This window comes from Protobothrops mucrosquamatus, unplaced genomic scaffold, assembly GCF_001527695.2.
Source record: "Protobothrops mucrosquamatus isolate PMUCROS unplaced genomic scaffold, P.Mucros_1.0 scaffold3891, whole genome shotgun sequence".
Classification (NCBI taxonomy): Eukaryota; Metazoa; Chordata; class Lepidosauria; order Squamata; family Viperidae; genus Protobothrops; species Protobothrops mucrosquamatus.
Window position 1 is genome coordinate 54,706 of NW_015389838.1, and position 24,365 is coordinate 79,070.

The 24,365-nt window shown below is 43.1% G+C and overlaps 1 protein-coding gene across 1 annotated transcript in view; it reads left to right on the forward strand.

Annotated features, from left to right (window-relative positions):
- Window positions 1-24,365, forward strand: part of FRAS1 (Fraser extracellular matrix complex subunit 1) — a gene marked incomplete at both ends in the record, with an annotated part of 156,298 nt that overhangs the window by 49,743 nt on the left and 82,190 nt on the right. The window contains 4 exons of the mRNA XM_015827704.1: window positions 1,213-1,297; window positions 4,256-4,582; window positions 8,179-8,195; window positions 14,894-15,042. Of these exons, the coding sequence (XP_015683190.1) occupies window positions 1,213-1,297; window positions 4,256-4,582; window positions 8,179-8,195; window positions 14,894-15,042 (578 nt within the window). The remainder of the gene's footprint in view (window positions 1-1,212; window positions 1,298-4,255; window positions 4,583-8,178; window positions 8,196-14,893; window positions 15,043-24,365) is intronic.

The window sequence follows — 24,365 nt, forward strand, 5'->3', positions numbered from 1 at the left end:
TAGTTCTTTCTTAGGTATGAAAGCCGGCTGGGTGACTTAGGGCCAGTCCTTCCCTCTCAGCCCAGTCCATCGCACAGGGTTTTTGTTGTGGGGAAAATAAGAGGGGGAGAGTATTATTATGGGGCCTTGAATTATACAATAGCAAATAAAAGTAGGTGTGATGATCCAGGGCAGAGCACAGAAGCAATGCAGTCAGCTGGCAATTCAAGCAGTTCTTTTATTGCTCCAAATTTTCCCCAAATGCTCCCACGTTTGCTGACAAGCCTCCAACACAAGAACACACACACACACACACACCTTCAGCCGACTCTGGCTGAAAGGAGGTTCAATTACAGTCTGCTTAGCACAGTGTTTCTCAACCTTGACGATTTTAAGGCATGTGGACTTCAACTCCCAGAATTCCACAGCCAGCATTGCTGGCTGTGGAATTCTGGGAGTTGAAGTCCACATGCCTTAAAATTGTCAAGGTTGAGAAACACTGCTTAGCATAAGAAAGTACTCAAGGCCATAGAGATAACAAGGAAGAAAACATAAACTTAAACGAGTCTGTTTGAATCCGAGCTTGCCTGAGCAGTTTTCAAAAGAGAGAATCCGAAATATAGTCCGAGGTCTTTAAACCTTCAAGTAACGTGTGGTCAGTCAATCCAATAGTCTTGAGTTTCCAGGTTTCCAAACAGAAGTCACAGAACAAGAGATCAGCAACAATGCACAACACTCCAAGGAATCAGCGTTTGTTCCTGACAAGTGCCCCTTCCCCACAGCATCTCCTTAAATCTCAGTCTCCAGGTGTGAAGAGGGGCGGGACGCTCTCCTCCTGAGTAGTTGAGCCTGCCTGCAATGTTCCCTCCTTCTTTCCATACTCCGTGCTCTATGATCAGGAGGGGGTGGCCCTTGTTCATCACCTGAAGTCTGCCTCTCCTGTTCCAATCCTGAAGGGTCCTGGCCTGCCTCTGGCTTGCTCTTCCCCACGTTCCTCTGAAACCACAGACCCCTCTCCCTCGACCTCCATAGGGTCCCATTCCAGTTCATTTTCCTCTGCAGATTCAGGCTCCGACGGAGGCATGACAGTGGGTTTCCTTTGGACAAGCTTGAAACCCCAGAAAAATGTACCGCTACTGCTCTTCTGAATGAATGAAAATGTGTACCTATCTACTGTACATAGTGATAAACTACATTTATATCAATATAATATCGTATTGGGGTTTCCTCTAGGAATGGCTCGTTTTTCCTGACACTCAGCTATCAACAATCTACATCTGAGCCAGTAATGTTCAGTGTTCAAGCTCTTTCAACTCAGGTAAGGTAGAAGATGGGTGGATTCGTATTTTTGAACAGGCTGGAGGGGAAAATGTATATTGACAGTATTTCTCTGTTTGTGTGTAAGATTGCAGTAATGGTGAGATGAAAATGTATGGATTTCTTACTTGTTTGATTGACGTCCCGTATCATCATGCATTTAAAACAAAAATGCAAAAACAAGAAAAAAAATAGATCCACAGTTTTTGCAGACTTACATATGATCCCCAGAACCAATTTAGGTCTTAAAGCAGCACATCGCTTACAGGAAGTCCTGAATTTAAAACCATCATAGAGACCGGAGAATTCAGTGTTCAGCGGTGCAGTCATTAAGTGAGACCATGCGACTGGATCTTGTAACCTTCCCTGATGGGTTCTCCGCCAACCTTTCTTGTTGGAAGCTGTCTGGGAAGGTCGCAAGTGGCGATCCCGTGAACCTACGGAAGGATCTGGACAGACTTGAACACTGGGCGCTATTTAACAAAATGAAATTCAATGGTGAAAAAAGTAAGGTTCTACATTTAGGCAAGAAAAACCAAATGTACAGGTATAGTATAGGGGGTACCTTGCTCAATAGTAGCAACTGTGAGAGGGATCTCGGAGTCCTAGTGGACAATCACTTAAATAGGAGCCAGCCGTGTGCTGCAGCTGCCAAAAAGGCCAACACAGTGCTAGGCTGCATTAACAGAGGGATAGAATCAAGATCACGTGAAGTATTAATACCACTTTACAATGCCTTAGTAAGGCCACACTTGGAATCCTGCATCCAGTTTTGGTCACCAGGATATAAAAAAGATGTTGAGATTCTAGAAAGAGTACAGAGAAGAGCAATAAAGATGATCAGAGGCCTGGAGGCTAAAACATGTAAGGAACGGTTGCTGGAATTGGGTATGTCTAGTTTAATGAAGAGAAGGACGAGGGGGGACATGATAGCAGTATTCCAATATCTCAGGGGCTGCCCCAAAGAAGAGGGAGTCAAGCTATTTTCCAAAGCACCTGAAGGCAGGACAAGAAGCAATGGATGGAAACTAACCAAAGAGAGAAGCAACCTAGAACTAAGGAGAAACTTCCTGACAGTTAGAACAATTAACCAGTGGATCAACCTGCCTCCAGAAGCGGTGAATGCTCCAACACAGGAAGTTTTTAAAAAGAGACTGGACAGCCATTTCTCTGAAATGGTATAGGGTTTCCTACCGAGCAAGGGGTTGGACTAGATGACCTGCAAGGTCCCTTCCAACTTTATTGTTATTATTATTATTACAATATAGGATGCTGTGACCATTGTAAATGTACAACAGTTGCCAAGTGCTGAGTTTTGATCACAGGACAGCAGGGATGCTGCACCAGTTGTAAGTTACTTTTTTCCAGAGCCATCGTAACTTTGAATGGTCGCTAAATGAATTGTCTGTAATTAATTCTAACCCTGCATGAAACTTTCTAAACATTTGTTGTTCTCCTCGCCCACTCTGCCCTTTTACTCAGTTTGCCATGGAGATGATAAATAATTTGAACATGACCCAAGGCAAGATTAGAATAGTAACAGAAGGACTGTGTGACTCTTCTCCCTGGCTTTCTGTCCCAGGTTCCTTACCTTCTAAAACTCTCACATCCTCTACCAAGGATACCATCTGTTCCACAGATACGGAACACTGTTGTAATTTTAAAAACAAAACAAAAACCCTGAATATCAAATATCGGCAGGATGTATCTCGATCATAACAACTTACAAAGTATAGTGTAAAGTATATGTATACTAAACAAAAACCAAACCCATCTGTTATTATTTAGTAAGAGCAGAATAACAGAGTTGGAAGGGACCTTGGTGGTCTTCTAGTCCAACCCCCTGCTCATGCAGGAGACCCTACCCCATTCCAGACAAATGGCTGTCCAGTCTCTTCTAAAAAAAAAAAGCTCCATTGTTGGAGCACCCACAACTTATGGAGACAAAGCCATTCCACTGATTAATTGTTCTAACTGTCAGGAAATTTCTCCTTAGTTCTAGGTTGGTTCTCTCCTTGGTTAGTTTCCATCCATTGCTTCTTGTCCTGCTTTGGAGAATAGCTTGACTCCTTCTTCTTTGTGACAGCCCCTCAAATACTGGAACGCTGCTATCATGTCATCCCTCGTCCTTCTCTTCATTAAACTAGAACCTGGAAGTCATTAAGCGAATTAGTGGTCCTTAAAGTAAAGCCACGGTTGTTAAGTGAACGTTGCATTCGTTGAGCAAACCTGTTGAAAGTAATGGGCATTTTTTTTGCTGGAAAACTTTTTGCGACAAAAGTCGCCGTCACATGACTGTGAGAAATGCCCACTGGCTGCCAAGTGCCCGAAATGCAATCATCTGCCATGGGGGTGGGGGGGGAGGAGTGCCATCAGAACTTTGAATGTTAGGCATAATTGTAAGAAATTATGAGAAAGAGTATATATATTTAATTTTACATATATTAACTGCAGCAATCCGCTGAACACTGGAAAAATGAAGATTTACCAACGGAGGAAGAGTTAATTAAAAAAATCTTAAGAGTGTGCAGAAATGGATAGAGCAGGGGTAGGCAACCTTGGCTCTTTGATGACTTGTGGACTTCAACTCCCAGAATTCCTGAGCCAGCATTGCTCAGCTTGGAAACCTCTCCCTTTCCCCTCAGCATGGCTGGCTCAGGAATTCTGGGAGTTGAAGTCCACGAGTCACAAAAGAGCCAAGGTTGCCTACCTCTGGGATAGAGTGACACTGAAAATGAAAAAGAAAGAAGATTCAGTTTATTTTAGAACATGGGATATCTTTTATCATTGGCTAGAAAAAGGAGGTAGAGAGAAAGGAACTTAATATGTATTAGCAAGTTAAATGTTGGAACCCAGACAATATGTTGCTGATAAAATATTAAGCACTTGTGATTATAAAACATTTATATATATACCAGCAACTCAGGAACTGATTTTTGTTGTTGTTATTCTATTTCAGTCTCCTTATGTCCTCAAGAATGAAGTTCTCTTTGTTAGCAAAGGAGATGCTGGAACCATCACCAACCACTTGCTTGATATCCAGGATAGGGATAATCCTCAAGATGTGACGGTGACTATTTTAGACCCTCCAAAACATGGGCAATTAGTCAAACTTCCAGGAAATGGCCCATTGACTCTGCATGTCTTCAGCCTTGATGAACTTTCGGGAGGATTCATGCATTACATTCACGATGGATCTAACAGTTTGGAAGACACCGTGGTTCTGCAAGTGAGCGATGGGTACCACGTTCAGAATTTACTCTTTCGCATCAAGATTGATCTAAAGGTAAGACCTCTGAAGTTGTACCGGGAGTGCTTAATTTGATGCCCAACAGCGTTGAGAGGGTAATGACCATAATCCTTGACTGTTGGTCATGATGGAGCTAATAGACAGTTTGGTCTAGTGGTTGAGGCACCAAGCCAGAAAGCGGGAGACGTGAATACTAGTCCCGCCTTGAACATGAAAACCGATTGGGTGACTTTGGGCCAATTACCAGAAGACCATGAGTTCTAGTCTCGCCTTAGCCGTGAAACACAGCTGGGTGGCTTTGGACCAATCATTCTTTCTCAGACTAACTCATCTCACAGGGTTGTCGCTGAGGGGAAAATAAGAGGAAGAAGGTATATTGGATACGTTTGCTACCTTGAGTTGTGTATAAAAATAATAAGGGTGGAAAATAAATAAATTAATTGTAGTTGCTCATACGTTAATGGGCAGAACCATTACTACCATGTTATCCTTATATTATAAGGGCTACATAGGCTGCTGTTTCTTCCCTTGTATAAGGTACTGAATGTAAATCTAAAATCTTACATGGTTTGGGACCAATTTGGTCTAGTGGTTAAGCACCAGGCTAGAACTCTTGAGATCTAGTCCTGCCTTAACCATGAAAGCCAGCTGGGCGACTTTGAGCCAATCGCCAGGAGACTGTGAGTTCTAGTCCCGCCTTAATGAAAGGCAGCTGGGTGACTTTGGGCCAATCACCAGCAGACTGTGACTTCTAGTCCCGCCTTAACAATGAAAGCCACCTGGGTGATTTTGGACCAATCACCAGCAGACTGTGAGTTCTAGTTCCGCCTTAATGAAAGCCAGCTGGGTGACTTTGGGCCAATCACCAGCAGACTGTGAGTTCTAGTTCCGCCTTAACAATGAAAGCCAGCGGGGAGACTTTGGGCCAATCACCAGGAGACTGTGAATTCTAGTCCCGCCTTAACAATGAAAGCCAGCTGGGTGACTTTGGGCCAGTCACCAGGAGACTGTGAGTTCTAGTCCAGCCTTAGTCATGAAAGCCAGCTGGGTGACTTTGAGCCAGTCACTCTCTCTCAGCCCTCACAGGGCTGTTGTGGAGAAAATAGGATGAGGAAAGAGTATTGGATATGTTTGCCACCTAGAGTTATTTGTAAAAATATAAAAGTGGGATACATATAAATAAATAAAAATAGTGTAACAGTTGTACATTCCAGTCCACATTGTAGACCTAACACACAGTGTTATACTTATTTACTTAGAAGTCATTTAAAGGACTCACTTCAAAGGAAATATTCATGCAGCTTTAAATCAACTTCTCTTTCCAGAAATTGCTGGCTACACTTGTTCTGTCCCCAGGGGTATCTCCGTCAAAGCGTTTTTCATTTTTTCCACAGCCTGTAATTTGTAGGGAGTTGGAGGTGAGAAAAGCATGTCAATTGAAAGAGACAAAAATGTCCATATGCATAGAAAATATCAGGAAGACCCATTTGGCTTCCTCCTTTTAATTTTAAGTATGTTGTATTAAATCAATTAGCAAAAGAAAAGTATAAATATATATAATAGTATTAATGGCAGCTGCCAACAAAAGTGCGTATAGTCAAGGCCTGGGTTTTCCCAGTTGCAATGTGTGGCTGTGAATGTTGGACCATAAGAAAGGCTGAGCGCCAAAGAATGGAGGCCTTTGAACTATGGTGCTGGAGAAGACTCCTGCGAGTCCCCTGGACTGCAAGGCGATCAAACCGGTCAGTCCTAGAGGAGATCAACCCTGACTGCTCTTTAGAAGGCCAGATCCTGGAGTTGAAACTCAAGTATCTTAGCCACCTAATGAGAAGGAAGGACTCACTGGAGAAGAGCCTGATGCTGGGAAAGATTGAGGGCAAGAGAAGAAGGGGACGACAGAGAATGAGGTGGCTGGATGGAGTCACTGAAGCAGTAGGCGTGAGTTTAAATGGACTCCAGAAGATGGTAGAGGACAGGAAGGCCTGGAGGAACGTTGTCCATGGGGTCCCGATGGGTCGGACACGACTTCGCAACTAACAACAACAACATTAATGGCAGAATATAGGTAATCCTTGACTTAACAATAGTTCATTTGAAGTTGCAGTGGAACTGAAAAAAATGATTTATGACTGTTTTTGACACTTAGGACCATTGATCACATGGTCATGTGATCGAAATTCGGATGCTTGGCAACGGACTCATATTTATGACTGTTGACATGTGATCCCCTTTTGTGACCTTATTACGAGCAAAGTCAATGGGGAAGCCAGATTCACTTAACACCCGTGTTACTAACTTTGTAACTGCAGTGATTCACTTAACAACGGTGTCAAGAAAGGTCGTAAAATGGAGCAAAATTTTTCACTTAGCAACAAAAAGAGTGGGCTCAATTGTCGCAAATTGAGGATTACCTGTAAAAACAAGAATGAGTTATTCTTATCCTAAAAAAAGAGGTGGGGGGGGAGAAAAGAAAAAAAGAGGAGACCCGGAAAGTAATATCGTAAAGAGAAAAAAACGTTGGTTCTAACATGCTTCTTGGAAATAAGTGATCAGTGGTGTGCATTAGGTGTGAATTAGTGATGAGTGAAACACAGCTGAGTGATGAATCTGCCAAAGGATAAAATTAACACATAGGGAGATATACAATTTAGGGCTTTGATTAAGATGTCCATTAAGAGTAGCAGATGTGAAACTTGGCTGCATCTGCCTTCCAGAATTTTATGACACAGATATATTGTCTTGCAACGATGTGGCTAGGCGTTGTGTGAAGTGTGATTCAGTCATAGGCCAAACTTTGGAAAAAGTGCAGAGAAGAGCAACTAAGATAATTAAAGGTCTGGAGATGAAAACGTATGAAGAACGGTTGCAGGAATTGGGGATGGCCAGTCTAGAGAAAAGAAGGAGTGACATGGTAGCAGTTGTATTTGAGGGGCTGCTACAAAGAAGAGGGGGTCAACTTATTTTCTAAAGCACCAGAAGGCAAAACAAGAAACAATGGATGGAAACTAATCAAGGAGAGAAACAACCTGGAATTAAAGAGAAACTTCCTAACAGTGAGGACAATTAACCAGTGGAACAGCTTGCCACCAGAAATTGTGGGTGCATCACTGGAGGATTTTAAGAAGAGACTGGACAGCCACTTGTCTGAAATGGTATAGGGCAGGGGTAGGCAACTTTGGCTCTTTTATGACTCGTGGACTTCAACTCCCAGAATTCCTGAGCCACCCGGCTCAGGAATTCTGGGAGTTGAAGTCCACGAGTCATAAAAGAGCCAAGGTTGCCTACCCCTGGTATAGGGTCTCCTGCTTGAGCAGGGGGCTGGACTAGAAGACCTTCAAGGTCCCTTCCAGCTCTATTCTGATTGAGCGATTGAACTCTGGAAATCTAGTTGCGTCTTAATTATCCTATTTTGATTCTGCATTCCTTTAATCCTGTGGCTCTTGTCTTCTTCGGTTTCCTGAATTAGATTTTAATAGCAATTAGGTATGAGCCTTAGCAGATGTTCCGGGTTTTGTTTTATAAGGTTCTAAAATATGATAAAAACCCTCTACCTTTGCCATCTTAAATTTTTAGCTCCTTTTGAACTACTATACTACTGATTTGAAGATATTGAAATTAATGAGGTGTTTCAGACTATTCCTAGCAGTGAGTCTCGAAAGATTTCATCTTTGTTTGATTAAATGTTAAATCTTGCAGTCTATAGGAATCATTATCCCTGCCAATCAACCTTTTACCACGTTAGCTTTCATGAAAATAATGTTTGAGCAAGAGACGATGAAACCTGGGTTTATTTTTCTTTTACATTTATCCCACAGTTTAAATAAGCTATTTATAATTATGCGATCTCTTATAATACACTGAGTACTTCTATTTGTATCACGGCATTTCTGCAGTTCTTCTGAAACTCCTAGCAGAATAACAGAGTTGGAAGGGACCTGGGAGGTCTTCTAGTCCAACCCCCTGCTCAAGCAGCAAACCCTATACTTTGTCATACAAATAATTGTCCAATTTCTTCTTACAAACCTCCAGTGTTGGAGCACCCACAACTTCTGAAGGCGAGTGGTTCCACTGATTAATTGTTTTCACTGTCAAGAAATTTCTCCTCAGTTCTAGGTTGCTTCTCTCCTTGGTTAGTTTCCATCCGTTGCTTCTTGTCCTGCCTTCAGGTGCTTTGGAGAATAGGTTGAACCCCTATTCTTTGTGGCAACCCCTTATATATTGGAACATTGTTACCATTTCACCCCTAGTTCTTCTTTTCATTAAACTAGACCAGGGGTAGGCAACCTTGGCTCTTTTATGACTCGTGGACTTCAACTCCCAGAATTCCTGAGCCAGCATGGCTCAGCTTGGAAAGTCTCCCTTTCCCCTCAGCATGGCTGGCTCAGGAATTCTGGGAGTTGAAGTCCACCAGTCATAAAAGAGCCAAGGTTGCCTACCCCTGAACTAGACAACCGTTCTTCGTATGTTTTAGCCTCCAGCCCCCTGATCAGTGGTGGGATTCAGCCAGTTTGCACCAGTTTGGCAGAACCAGTAGCTAATTTTTTGTTGCCCAGGCCCAGAATGGACTTCCGGAAGCGGCATCCATCCAGAGACCCAGTTGTTCACATATTTGAATCCCAGCACTGCCCCTAATCCTCTTTGTTGCTCTTCTCCACTAAGTCTCCGCATCTTTTTTATAAGGAGGTGACCAAAAGTGGATGCAATATTCCAAGTGTGGGCTTACCAAGGCGTTACAAAGTGGCATTTAGGAATTATGTCATCTGAAAGTTAGCTAAAAAATTTCAGTACGTGAAAAGACAGGTAAGTTCTCAGGTTACCACAACAATTGGAATTAGCATTTCTGTCACTAAAGACATACCCAATTCCAGCAACCTTTCCTTGCACAGATGGTCCACAACTTGCAACACTTCATTCAGTGACCGTTCAAAGTTACCACTGCACTGAAAAAAGGGACTTAGGACCATTTTTTCACACGATCGTTGTGGCAGCCCCACGTGTCCAAAATTCATACATTTGGCAACTGACTCATATTTATGATGGTCGCAGCGTCCCGGGGTTACACGATCTCCTTTTGCGACCTTCTGACAAGCAAAGTCGATGGGGGAAGCCAGATTCACTGAACAGCCAGGTTGTTAACTTAACAATTGTAGTGATTCACTTAACAACGGTGGCAAGAAAAGTCGTAAAATGGGGCAAAGCTCACCTAACAACTGTCTTGCTTAGCAACAGAAATTTTGGACTCAATTGCGGTTGTAAATCAAGGAATCCCTGTAGTTTACTGTATGTTCAGTACAACAATAAGCTTATAAAATCAAATTTTGAAAGCACTATGCCAACGAAGAAGGAAAACATTCTTGTATCTCATTCATTACCTGAATTAATGGTCCCATGGAAATTTCTTTGAAAATCTTACAGTATTTTGCAGAATACTGGTTCTGGGACTTGATGCAATTTTGTTTCCTTTATTTCATCTTTGGTAATTGGCTTGTTAAGCAATTCCTTTTGCTGATCTGTAAATTTCATAATCTAGCGTTGTGTCCAAATACTCTATAATCTTTTACAAACTTGGCATCTGTTTTCCATACAGTTGAGAATAGTATTTAACAAACTGATTTATCATCTCTTCTGAAGCTGAAATTTAATTCTTTCCATCCCAATCTGAAATGATAGTTGCATTTTTTGGCATTTTAATGTGTTTTATTATGAACTACTCAGAAAACTTTGAATATTGGGTGGTTTAATTTTTTTTTAAATAAACACATAGTTCTCTTCCCAGTTGATAGGCCAATAATTTTTCTCAGAATACTTCTGCTTAAGAAAGTTCATCTTCTTCTAAGATTCATTTACTTCCAAAAGGTCTACTTGATAATGAATTGTCTTAATTTTTGTTTCTTTATCCAGCGTCAGATTCTGTTTGAGTCTTGATCCCACCAGACTCATTGAACAATATAACTTTCAGCTTTCGTTTGCTTTCTGTTCAATATAAATAAATAATCCCATAATACTTTACTGGATTTCCATACTGCGAATAAAGAAACAGCAGAAATTGAATTAGTTTGGAAGAAGCTCTTTAATTCAAATTGGTATCAGTTTGATACCTTCTTGTACTAATAATTAAGTGCTCAAACTTAGTGAAAAAAGTGACATCACTATTTTTCACACTTACAATCATTGCCGTCCCCCCGGTCACATGATCAAAATTTGGACATTTGGCAATTAGCACGATGGTTGCAGTGTCCCATCTAACAAGCAAAAGTCAGTGAGGAAGCTAGATTCGTTTAACAACCGTATTACTAACTTAACAACTGCAGTGATTCACTTAACAACTATGGCAAGAATGGTCGTAAAATGGGGCAAAAACTCACTTAAGAGCCCTGCTGGCGCAGTGGTTAGAATGCAGTATTGCAGGCAAACTCTGTCCACAGCCTTGAGTTTGATCCCGACAGGCTCAAAGTTGACTCGGCCTTGCATCCTTCCAAGGTCGGTAAAATGAGAACCCAGATTGTTGGGGGCAATAGGCTGATTCTGTAGACCGCTTAGAGAGGGCTGTGAAGTACTGTGAAGTGGTGTATAAGCTATTCTGTTCTACTCTACTCTACTCTACTCTACTCTACTCTACTCTACTCTACTCTACTCTACTCCATTCTATTCTATTCTATTCTATTCTATTCTATTCTATTCTATTCTATTCTTTCCTATTTTCTATTCTATTCTATTCTACTCTACTCTACTTTATTCCATACTATACTATTCTATTCTATTCTATTCTATTCTTTCCTATTTTCTATTCTATTCTTATTCTTTTCTATTCTATTCTATTCTATTCTATTCTATCCCATCCCATCCCATCCCATTCCATCCCGCTGTGATGGCTCAGTGGTTAGCTTGCAGTATTGCAGGCTAACTCTGCTCATTGCTAGCAGTTCAATACTGACTGGCTCAAGGCTCCGAGGTCAGTAAAATGAGGACCCAGATTGTTGGGGGCAATAGGCTGGCTCTGTAAGCTAATTAGAGAGGACTGTGCAGCACTGTGAAGCGGTATATAAGTTTAAGCGCTATTGCTATTAACTACTGTCTTGCTTAGCAATGGAAATGCTGGGCTCAATTGCGGTCATAAGTCGAGGACTATCTTCATTTCCTATTTTCCCCGAATAAATATTATTTAAGCAACAAATCTGTGTGTGGTTTTCGCGCAGCATCTTCTCTTCTACCATGTGCCGGTCTGTATGTTGTGTTACTGAGTTGTTTCTGAAAAACAAACTCATCTCTTATGCCCAGATTTCTGCACAAGTGATTTAAGAAGCCTATTCCTTTTTATTTAATCGTTTTTTAATTGCTGTTGATCTCACATGGTAATTGCAGAAAAGTGTTTTGGGGTTTTTTTTTGGAGCCATGGATTAGTGGTGCTTTTGGGGGAATTTTAGCTACCGAGAGCTGTGCTGAATCTTGACACCACTCTAGCAGTTTTGTTTGCGAACACCTCAAAAATATATCGGAAAAGGAATAACTGGATCTATATTTGATTGCAGGCAGGTACTGAAAAAACGGGGACGGTCACCCTTTCAAACAATGAGCTATAGATAAGTATAGAAGAAAAATATTGTGAAGTCTAGGGCATTCCCCTTTTAAAAAAATGCATATATACTTAGGAGTACGCAAAAGAAGAACAGGCAGAGCTAGGAGTTAAACGAGATTAATGTCCAGCATTCAGTTGCAATTCAGAAGAATTTATTGCTCAAGGTTCTACACAAGAATCTAGTCAACTAATGTTCAAATCTGAATCAGCACCAGAATTCAACGGAATACAAGGGAGTCTGGCCTTGGATCGTTTGTGGCAATGTAAGGACTCTTACATTAAGAAAACCAAGATCACGGCATCCGGCCCTCTCAATTCCTGGCAAATAGATGGGGAGGAAATGGAGGTAGTGACAGATTTTGTCTTCCTGGGCTCCAAGATCACCTCAGATGGGGACTGCAGCCAAGAAATTAAAAGACGCTTGCTCCTGGGGAGGAAAGCTATGGGAAATCTAGACAGCATACTAAAAAGCAGAGACATCCCCCTGCCAACAAAAGTACGTATAGTCAAGGCCATGGTTTTCCCAGTTGCAATGTATGGCTGTGAAAGTTGGACCATAAGAAAGGCTGAGCGCAAAAGAATGGAGGCCTTTGAACTATGGTGCTAGAGAAGACTCCTGCGAGTCCCCTGGACTGCAAGGCGATCAAACCGGTCAGTCCTAGAGGAGATCAACCCTGACTGCCCTTTAGGCCAGATGCTGAAGTTGAAACTCAAGTACTTTGGCCACCTAATGAGAAGGAAGGACTCACTGGAGAAGAGCCTGATGATGGGAAAGATTGAGGGCAATAGAAGAAGGGGACGACAGAGAATGAGGTGGCTGGATGGAGTCACTGAAGCAGTAGGCCTGAGCTTAAATGGACTCCAGAAGATGGTAGAGGACAGGAAGGCCTGGAGGAACATTGTCCATGGGGTCGCGATGGGTCGGACACGACTTCGCAACTAACAACAACAAAGGACTCTTAATTGATGACACATTTAATTTCACCACCAGCCGGGATCTGCCTGCTCTTCTACAAAAGTTTCCATGATTGTTCAAAACAAAACAAATCTCTCGGATTTCACCCTGAATACAATAAGGTAATTGTGTGAACGGATTGCACAGCGTTGCTTTTAAAGCATAATGGATTTCTGAATAGATTCTCTATTTTCTACTGAGTAAAACAACCTACTTTAATGAGCTCATTGACCTACCATCCCAGGCCTTAAAGAGCATCCAGAACTGTTCCCAATGAGCTCGTTAGGATTCTCTTAGCAATTAGAAGCACAGCAAAATTAATTATAATAATAATGATGGAGGACAGGGGTTTAATGGATTCAATCTGCATCCCCGTTTTGCAGATTTGCACTTAGTTGTAACTTAAAATAGCCTCTTTGCTCTGGTTACCTCTTTCAGCGAGCTCCCCTGGTGCTGGAAACTCTCGGAGACTGCTTAACTGGGTCCACAGCTGAGCCAGAGTTTACTGTGGTTGAATAAGTCACAAAGTACAGAGTTAAACTCTGAACCATTAGCTCTGGGGATGACGGGGTTATTTTCAAAGTCCAGGGAGATTCTCAGTCATCCATTATAGTGGGTTTTAGGACAGGACAAATAATTTAATTAGTTTTTAATATTTTTAAATATTATGGTATCGCTGTTTTATTAATGTGCCTGTTCACCGCCCTGAGTCCCGCAAGGGAGAAGGGCGGTATATAAATCAAATAAATTGAATTGAATTGAATCCAAGTCACAGTTGTCCCAAAGGTGCTTTTTCAAAAGGCAACTGGACTTTCTTTGTTTTTCCTTCGGGAAAACTGAGGAAGCCTCTGAATGAGAAGCGAAACGTCTTGAAGCAAAAACAAAGGAAGTCCAGTCGCCTTTAGAAAAGTACCTTTGGGATATTTTCAAAGGTGGCTGTACTCTTAACAGACCCGACGTGGCAGCCTTTTTTATTATTTTTTTGAACTGGGTCCTCAGTAGATCTTGAGTTGATTAGCAATCGATGGTGACATAGAAGGTGGGTATCCTTTGAGGAGCTCCTGCATCCATTTTGAGTTAGATCTTTGAAGACTGAGGGTGCTCTGGGAATGGGTGTAAAACGTAAATGAAATTATGGTGCTTTCGATCTCTAGCCTGGCTTCTGATGTCTTGCGCCTGAAACCAATGCCACTGTTAGAGCATTCAGTTGGTCTCTGGGTAATGTATAGAATGGCAAACCTTTTAGAGACTGAGTGCCCCCAAAACCCCGCCCCACTCTGCCCCCATCCCCGCTCCGCTGCCCTGCCCCACCCCGCCCACCCGCAGGGCTATCCACAGCCACCATGGTCCCCCGCCGCAAATCACCCAGGTGGCCCAGCAGCGCCATGGCGGGCATGCCCTCTGTCTGCGCCCCGCAGCATCATCTGCGCGACGGGGCGCGAGAGCAGAATCTTGTCCCCGCTGCCCGGCTGCCATGTCCTTGGCTGCACTGCTCTGCATGGGTCACACCGAGGGGCGACTCTCCTCCGGGGGGCTGCTGCTGAGGAGGGGGCCATGGAGGCGGGGCTGGGGGGACGGCACACGTGCTCACAGAGAGGGCTCTGAGTGTACCTGTGGCACGCGTGCCATAGGTTCTCCACCATTGGTATAGATTGCCATGCCATTGGAAATTCAGCTTGTTCATTGTTTTAAGATGTCACCTTAAGATGTGTTACACGGATCTTCAAAGACTCTGGTTGTTCTCATCTTCCAACCTTGCCGCCCGGTTCATTGCTTCGTTTAATGACTTCCTGCATTTTCGGTCTTCTTTGCAGAGCCGTGGGATTCCCCGCCTGGTTATCAGCTCTACCGTCTGGGTCCCAGAGGGAGGCATGTTGCAAATCACAAAGAAAAATCTGCAAGCTGAGATGCTGGGGGCCAGTGATTCTGCGATCGTCTATACAATTAGGGACAAGCCACAATATGGTAAGTTGGGATGTATGAAACCTCTTGGGTTGTTAAGTGAATCTGGCTTCCCCTTTGACTTTGCTTATAGAAGGTTGCAATAGAGGGGATCACATGACCCCAGGACACTGCAACCATTATAAGTACATCAGTGCAGATGCCCAAAGTTCAAATTTTGATCAGCTGACCACAGGGTTGCTGCAAATGTGAAAAATGGTCATGTCACTCTTTTTCAGTGCCATTGTAACTTCAAATGGTCACTAAACGAATGCTTGCAAGTTGGGGCTATCTGTCCTTCCTTTAGAAGTTGTGGGTGCTCCATCACTGGGGGTTGTTAAGAAGAGATTGGACAGCCACTTGTCTAAAATGATAATAGGATCTCCTGCTTGAGCACGGTGTTGATAAAAGACCTTCAAGATCCCCTTCAACTCTTATTCTACATTCTGTTATATTTGTTAGGGTGAGAGTAGCAAAGGTTAAGTCTAGCAGGATTCTGCAGGCAGGTTGTTCCACTGATTAATTGTTCTCACTGTCAGGAAGTTTCTCCTTAATTCTAGGTTGCTTCTCTCTTTGGTTGGTTTCCATCCGTTGCTTCTTGTCCTGCATTCAGATGCTTTGGAGGATAGCTTGACTGCCTCTTCTTTGTGGCAGCCCCTGAGATATTGGATCACTACTATCATGTCACCCCTAGTCTTTCTCTTCATTAGACTAGACCAGGGGTAGTCAACCTTGGCTCTTTTATGACTCGTGGACTTCAACTCCCAGAATTCCTGAGCCAGCATGGCTCAGCTTGGAAACTCTCCCTTTCCCCTCAGCATGGCTGGCTCAGGAATTCTGGGAGTTGAAGTCCACGAGTCATAAAAGAGCCAAGGTTGACTACCCCTGGTCTAGGCCTAGGCCGCTTTATGACTCGTGGACTTCAACTCCCAGAATTCCTGAGCCAGCATGGCTCAGCTTGGAAACCTCTCCCTTTCCCCTCAGCATGGCTGGCTCAGGAATTCTGGGAGTTGAAGTCCACGAGTCATAAAAGAGCCAAGGTTGACTACCCCTGGTCTAGTCTAATGAAGAGAAAGACTAGGGGTGACATGATATTGGAACACTGCTATCCTGTCCCCCCTCGTCCTTCTCTTCATTAAACTAGACATACCCAATTCCTGCAATCGTTCTTTGTATGTTTTAGCTTCCACTCCCCTGTCCCCTGTGCTCATGTAGAGCTGAGAAGAACTGAGCCTTTTTCTTGCAACCTTGCCTGGTGTCTACATGAGACCTAGCATGCTCATTAGGTAAACATGAACTAGTCACTAAATTCCACCCACCTTACGTCCCCTACCTGTTCTAAGAATACCATGAATAGGAAGAGATCTTTGCTTGTATATTAAACTCTTATAAGATCTGGCGATAGATACACATATCCTTAATAGGTTTTTTTAAAAAATGGAAGAGATAGATCATTAAATAAATGAGTTATGTCAAATCATCTCTCTAAAATTGTATGCCACTCCATCCTTGGCATAAGAGAAAAATGCCATGTGCCCGAACTTTCCCATCTTATTGTCTCTGATGCGATCAGAGCTGTCAGTTCCATTTACAGATCTCTGCCTCCCAGCTTTCTAAAAATCTCACAAGGTTGTTAAAACTCAATTTTGGCAGCATCACCTTGAGACTTTGTCAAAATCTCACGAGACCGATGGCAGTGTTTCAACTATATAATTTTTTTTGAAAAAGAATGATATAATTTGGAGTTCATGGGTCCAGAAAAAATGTTATGGACACTGGCCAAACTCTGCCTAAGGCAATCCTGCAGAATTTTTCATGGCCAGTTCAAGATCTGCCTTTTTGATGCTGTGGCTGGTCAAAAAAAACCCCTCCCATTGTTCTTCCTGCTAATTGTTACTGAGCTTGAGGAAGGAACATGCATTTATTTAATGCAATTTCGAGGTTGCCCAACTCCTTAATGACTCTGGCTAATTTATATTTGAAAGAATTAATAGACAGACAGACGGACAACCCATAGAAGACAACATAGTACCAATAAAAAAAACCCAATGGGAACTCTGCAACCATCCTGGGAGACCCACTGAAAGAACCACCAGGTTTTCAAGTTTTTTTGTAACTGCCATTCGGGTTGAAGCTGCATGAATCTCTGGGAGAGAGGCAGAGAAATCGTCCACTTCAAATTTCTCTAAAATTAGGTAGAGAATTTTGAAAGCTTTTCAAGCCCAGCCTAATGATGGGCCTCAAGCTGGACTTGAGAATAGGTCACTGTTCTGTGAACTTGTGAGGGTCCATAATAGAAATTTATTTTATTTATTTATTTATTTTACAAAATTTATATGCCGCCCTTCTCCCCATGGGACTCAGGGCGGCTCACAGCATGTTAAAACAATATACAGAATTACCCCTTCTAAAAACCAATTAAAATCCAAATATTAGTGGCTGTGACTATTTAAAATCATTAAAAATTATCCCTATTTAAAATTCACCCTAGGTCAGNGCGCTTTAAAGGTGGTGACTAGCACCTTAAAGCGTACCCGGAAGGCCACTGGCAACCAGTGCAGCTCGCGCAGCAGCGGCGTTACATGGGAGCGACGTGTCGCTCCCAACACCGCCCGCGCGGCCGCATTCTGGACCAGCTGGAGCCTCCGGATGCTCCCCATAGGGAGCCCCATGTAAAGAGCGTTACAGTAGTCCAGTAGTCCCCATGTAAAGAGCGTTACAGTAGTCCAAATGTATAGAAATGTAATCTGTCAGGAGCATGCACAGTCTTATTGCACTGAGATAACTCAGGAGTAAACACAGTCAACAGTGGTCTATATTAAATGGCGGTTTATCTAACACTATCTACAATATTATACATCAGGAACAATACACCTACAAGTGGTAATACAGCAGACTCCAACACACAGCAGTTACAGCAGGAAACGGGTGAGAGAGAGACACTCCAGCAAAAGCCTTCCCTTTTATACTCAGGCTCTTAAAGGGATACAGACCCTGCTTGCTCTTTAAGAGACACAGTCCCTGCTATTCCTATCATTGCATCATCCACTTTATATTACATTACATCATACATCTCACATTATACAAGCTGGTTAGCTGTTAAATTATTACCTTGACATAATCTGAAAAGACTATATTGCTTATAATTATAGAAAGTGCCTACCTACATACAAACATATGTATGCGCTTGTATCACAGTGTGCCTTAGAAAGGAACATTTCTTAATGCAGGGTCTGCACGTTGTTCATTTTAAGTCACAAAGAACTCTTCCAGATTGAAAAAAAAATAAACTAACGCTACGTGACCAGACTTTGTATTTCCCAGGAAAAGGCCTAGAAAAACAAGCATTAGATGGTATTCCACACAGGATAAGCACTTCGCTGTTTGATGTATATTTGTTTGTAGCTAATAAAATACTTTTTGAATGCAGAGTTTGCAGAGAGAGGTGCTTTAAAAAGGTTGTTGTTGAAAACACCTTTTGTACTGTCGAGAGGGGATCGTGGCAGTAATCCCTCTGCTTATTAGTATGTGTCAGAAAGAATAATGTAGATGACAAGATCAAGGTGGTCCTCAACTTACGGCTATAATTGGGACCAGAATTCCCATGCCAAAAGAAGGTAAGTAAATTATGCCTGATTTTACAAACTGCTTTTACCATGGTTGTTAAGCGAATCACTGCAGTTGTGAAGTGAATCACTCAGTTGTTAAGTGAATCTGGCTTTCCCCGTTGATTTTGCTTGTCGGAAACTGACTGGGAAGGCTCCCAAATGCCAGTCACATGACCCCCCCCCCCAGGGTGCTCTAATTGTCGTAAATACTGTGCATGCCGGTTGCCAAGCACCCACATTTCGATCATGTGACTATGGGATGGTTTGCAGTGGTTGTAAGCATTGTGTAGTGGGCTTTAGTAGGCAAGGAACAGACCAGCATAATTACAACACTATTTATTGACTTTAACTGCAACTGGAAATGGCAGGCAATTGCCTGTAATTATATCCTGAGCCCACGGGGCCTACCAATCACCATACTTGAAAATCCCGCCCAAATATGAGTGTTCAAAGTTTCCCTCCAAAACAGTTGGAGTTAACAGTCAGGGTCATCTAAAGGTTAGTTTCATTTTACAAGGCTTAACACAACTTTATATATTTCAATACATAACAGTAAGTGTGAAGACCGGCTCTTAAGTCATTTTTTTCCGGTGCCATTGTAACTTTGGTTATAAATCAAGGACTACCTGTATTTTATTTTCATAGAGTTCTTACTGCTCGCAGGGGGAGCATGGTGGCTCAGCGGTTAAGATACTGGCCTTATCGGTTAGACCAGGGGTAGGCAACCTTGGCTCTTTTATGACTTGTGGACTTCAACTCCCAGAATTCCTGAGCCAGCATGGCTCAGCTTGGAAACCTCTCCCTTTCCCCTCAGCATGGCTGGCTCAGGAATTCTGGGAGTTGAAGTCCACGAGTCAAAAAGAGCCAAGGTTGCCTACCCCTGGGTTAGAATGTCGGCAGCCCAGGTTCGTGACCCGAGCTCCACGTGATGGGGTGAGCTCCCTTCCTTGCCTCAGCTCCTGCCAACCTAGCAGTTTGAAAGCATACAAATGCGAGTAGATAAATGGGTACCACTTCAATGGGAAGGTAACAGCGCTCCGTGATGTCATGCTGGCTGTGATGACCCAGGGCACAGCACCGAGGCAATGCAGCCAGCTGGCAATTCAAACCGCCCTTTAATTGCTCCAAATTTTCCCCAAATGCTCCCACGTTTCTGGCAAGCCTCCAAACACAGGAAGACACACACACACCTTCAGCCACCTCTGGCTGCAAGTAATTTCACATAAGTCTGACAAGGAGAGGTATTTACTCAAGGCCACGGAGGTAACAAGGAAATGACACACACATCATAAATCTAATGAGTTTGTGTGAATACACGCTTGCCTGAGCAGTTTCAAAGGGAAGCCAAAATACAGTCCGAGATCTATAAACATCCAAGCAACGTTGTCAGCCAATCCAATGGTCAGAGTTTCCGGGTTTCCAAACAGAAGTCACAGAACAAGAGATCAGCAAAAACACACACAAAAGTCCAAGGAATCAGCGTTTGTTCCCGACAAATGCCTCTCCCCACAGCACCTCCTTAAATCTCAGTCTCTAGGTGTGCCTTGTGGAGAGGGGCGGGACACTCTCCTCCCGAGTAGTTGATCCTGCCTGCGTTGTTCCCTCCTTCTCTCCACTCTCCGTGCTCTAGGATCAGGAGGGGGTGGCCCTTGCTCATCACCTGAACTCTGTGTCTCCTGTTCCTCCTGTCCCAATCCTGAAGGGCCCTGGCCTGCCTCGGCCTGCTCTTCCCCACATTCCTCTGAGGCCACAGACCCCTCTCCCTCGACCTCCATAGGGTCCACAGATTCAGGCTCCGACGGAGGCACGACCAGTGGCGTAGCGTGGGTTGTCAGCACCCGGGGCAAGTAATTTGCGCCCCCCTCCACAGTGGGTGGCGTTGGCGACCCGGCGGCTCAGATCGGATTCGCACAGCCAGCACTGCAGAGAGAGTGAGTGAGCCAGGCAGGGGCAGAGAGCTGCGAGTGCGAGCGCCCCCCCCCAGATGTTGCGCCCGGTGCGGCCGGCCCCCCCTGCACCCCCCACGCTACGCCTCTGGGCACGACACTGGCCATATGACCATGGAAATGTCTTTGGACAGCGCTGGCTCAATGGCCTTGAAATGGAGATGAGCAGAGCCCGCTCTAGTTGGCAACGACTAGCGGCCTAAAATCCGCAAGGATTCCTTATTACTTGCACTTTTTTCTTTTTTTCCGAAGGTATAATTTCTCTGGTGGCATTTTCCCAAAGATCTCTTCAGCACCAAATTGATGACAAAACCAGAAATTACCCCTTCAGGATGGGAGGCAATAAGTAACCTCGCTTCCCCCTTCATCTCTGAAATTACCAGAAATTGATAGATTTGTACAATGCAGTCTCTCTAGACCTAGAATTAAATCAACATTAGGGAAGCACGGAGAGCGGAAATGTTTCTGTGTAATCTTCCGTATCCATTTCTCTCATTTTCAGGCTCTCCCAATACCCAGAAGATATTTCGAAGTCTTTAGGCAAGGACAATTAAGTCCATCAATAGTTTTTTGTATCTCTGCCTACCTCATTTGAGTTTAGAGTGGTAGATGTTGGGTGCTAAAGTAAAATGCCCCAGCCTCTTTATTAATTGGCCCTATTTATAGCCACTGCAATAGAGGAGACTCTTAGCATTTTCCAATACCTCTGTAAAACCATCGAATCAAGAGTCTGCGGAGTAATAAATAAAAATAAAAATCACAGCGCAAAGCAGCACCATAAAACATCCTTAACATGCAGATCAAACAAAGTAAAGATGAGCCGTCATCAGTTAACGCATTAAAAATATATATCACAAAATCGATAAAATATCTGGTGATACTCCGTACTCCAAATGTTCTCTGAGTGTCTTTCTGATTTTAATGACTTACAGCCGTGTTTCTCCATCTCGGCAACTTTGAGATCTGGGGACTTTAATCCCCAGAATTCCCCCACAGCGGCTGGGGAATTCTGGGAGTTGAAGTCCACACAACTTAAATTTGCCAAGGTTGAAAAACAGGGGCTTGCAGACGGCTAACAACACGGCATTTGAACTGAGTGAATTTCTGGGGAGTAGCAAATATTCCTAAGTGGGGGTACAGCAGTAGAAAGATGCTTGTAATATAAACTCCACCTTAAAAATAAGCCCCAGTTAAGATTGTCAGCCAGACAGATGCATTTAGTACGTCCGTTGCAAAACACACGACGGACGTATTGAATTATAAAATAATAATACTAATATATAATTAAATATGAATAAATAATACAATTGACAATTATTTATTTGAATAAATATAGATTGTTGTACATGAAGAAAAAAAAGACATCACCTGAAAATAAGCCCTAATGTATCTTTTGGAGCAAAAATTAATATAAGACCTGGTCTTATTTTGGGGGGGAATACAGTAGTTCAGGGCCCAGATCTAGATGCTCACGTTGAACTGTATCCGCAAGCAATTGGCTGCTGTGTGCTGGACCAATTGAAGCTTCTGGGTAGTCTTCAAGGACCCCACCCCATGTAGAGAGTATTGCAGTAGTCCGAGTAAGTACTGATAAGTGCATGAGTTAATGTTGGGAGGCTTTTGTACCCCAGGTAGGGCTGCAGTCAGATGAAGTTGAACAAAGACTAAATAGAGCAGGGATCTTCAAACTTGGAAACTTGGCTGGCTGAGGAATTCTGGGAGTTGAAGTCCACATGCCTTAAAATTGTCAAGGTTGAGAAACACTGAACTAGAGTAACTTTTCCTAACTAGTACTGTTCATATGGTTGGCCATACAGCCTTCATAATCCACAGCAGTTAGAGACTGAAAGTCTCTATGGGAGAACCAAAATTAACCTCATTTAAAGGAATCAAACCTATACCTGGAGGGAATCCTGGAAATGTGACATAATCTATGGTAGTTTAATTTGTTTTTTTTAGATGCTGAGTCTACGCAGTCGAAGCTAGCTTAACTTATCTAACTTATTTTAAAAGTTTCCTTTAATTAAAGGAATCCAATTAAAGGAAAATTGAAATTGGCATGCAAGAAAACAAAACTTAACCCTCCTCGGTTATTTTTATTAATGAGAATATCCCTGGACCTACACCAACTCTATAAACCAAGGATGTGAAAACCCACAATTTATGGGGTTTAATTCCTTTTCTGTGCTCCCCAGAATCTTTTAGATGGGCAGAGAACATTTATGGACCTTGTTTGTTTGTTTGTTTGTTTAGGAAGGTGGGTTAAGGAAAGAAAAAAAAATGTCTTAAGTGTTCAACCACGGTCTTATTTCTTAACCTTTTCTTGTCTTAAAAACACAGCAGTGCTTTTCCTTAACAGTAGAGGGAGCTATAACACTAGCTATAACACTACCCTAGTGTTCTTGTTCCCCCTACTGATGACAAAAGGAGCTGCACTTTATTTGAGGGAAATTTTGTTGTGACCAAACCCCGTAAAAATAATAAAAACTAAAATAGAATTTAAAAAAAAGAAAAAATTAAGAGGAGGGAAACATGAGGATATCCTGCTCATTTTTACAATCCTGGACATACTCTGCAGTGCACGATACAATTCTTAAACCCATCTCAGAGCGTGCACACTCATGCAGTAGTGTTCTGAGGGGTCCTTGATGCTCTCTGAGCTTGGTAGTTTTCTTGCAGACATTTCACTACCAAACTATGTAACATCATCAGTGGTAGTAGAGCGTGGGTTTTATTCTCAATTTATATTCTAGTGGCTTGTCCTGTTGATGTCAAGTGTTGGTGGGAGTGGTCTGGGTGGTCCTTTGGTTAGATCAGTGATGGCAAACCTTTTAGAGACTGAGTGCCCAAACTGCAACCCCAAACCCACTTATGCATCGTCGGGTGCCGGGTGGGTGTGGCTCATTGGGTGCGCGTGTCTGCGGTGGTAACAGCAGACTGGGTGGGACTAAAAAGTTCAATCAATCAATTCCAAATTTGCAAGATCTTTTTTTTTCCCTGCAAGAAGTTGAAATTGACTGATTGAACCTTCTTTTTTTTTTTTTTGCACACGGCGGCGGTGGCCTAAAGCGAAAAGGTTTTATAAAACCCAGCTGAAGGCCTAGGACTGGGGCAATGGCGCATGTGCCCACAGAGAGGGCTCTGAGTGCCGCTTCTGGCACCCGTGCCATAGGTTCACCACCACTGGGTTAGACTGTTTACTGTTAGCTTGTTGGCAGTTCCTTGACTGGGGTATTGTTTACTTGTTGATTGTTGGGCTGATGTTAATAGGTATTCTTAAAAGTAAATGCATGGGTGGCTATTCTTCTCTGTGCACCAGACTCCTCCCCTAGAGGGCAACAATTGCCTTTTGCTCCCCTGTAAGGCAAATGCCGGAATGATCAACATAAACCAAAGAGAACTTCCAAGCAGCTTACAGATCACCAGTCTCAAACCAGCTTTAAAGTGCAGAAGATGGGCAGATCGCTGGAAATAGCACCAACAGATTCGTTGCCAGAAAGGAAACAGTTGCATCCAGGATCCCACTTAACGCTAAGATCGGTCCCCAGACTGTATTAACGGCCTCAGTCAAGGAAGAGAATGAAGACTGAGTGACTGGGCCATTCCCAGGAGATCCATTCTTTGCTTGTAAAGAAGCTAGGAACACAGCAGGAAGCTGAGACATACGGTTGCTGCAGTGTATAAAGGGGGATTGTGATTTAAGTACAGCTACTACAATGTTAGCTGCATGGCCCAGGCAGAGGAGAAGTTCCTTCTGTTTCATATTTTCCAAAGAAGAGGGAGTCAAGCTATT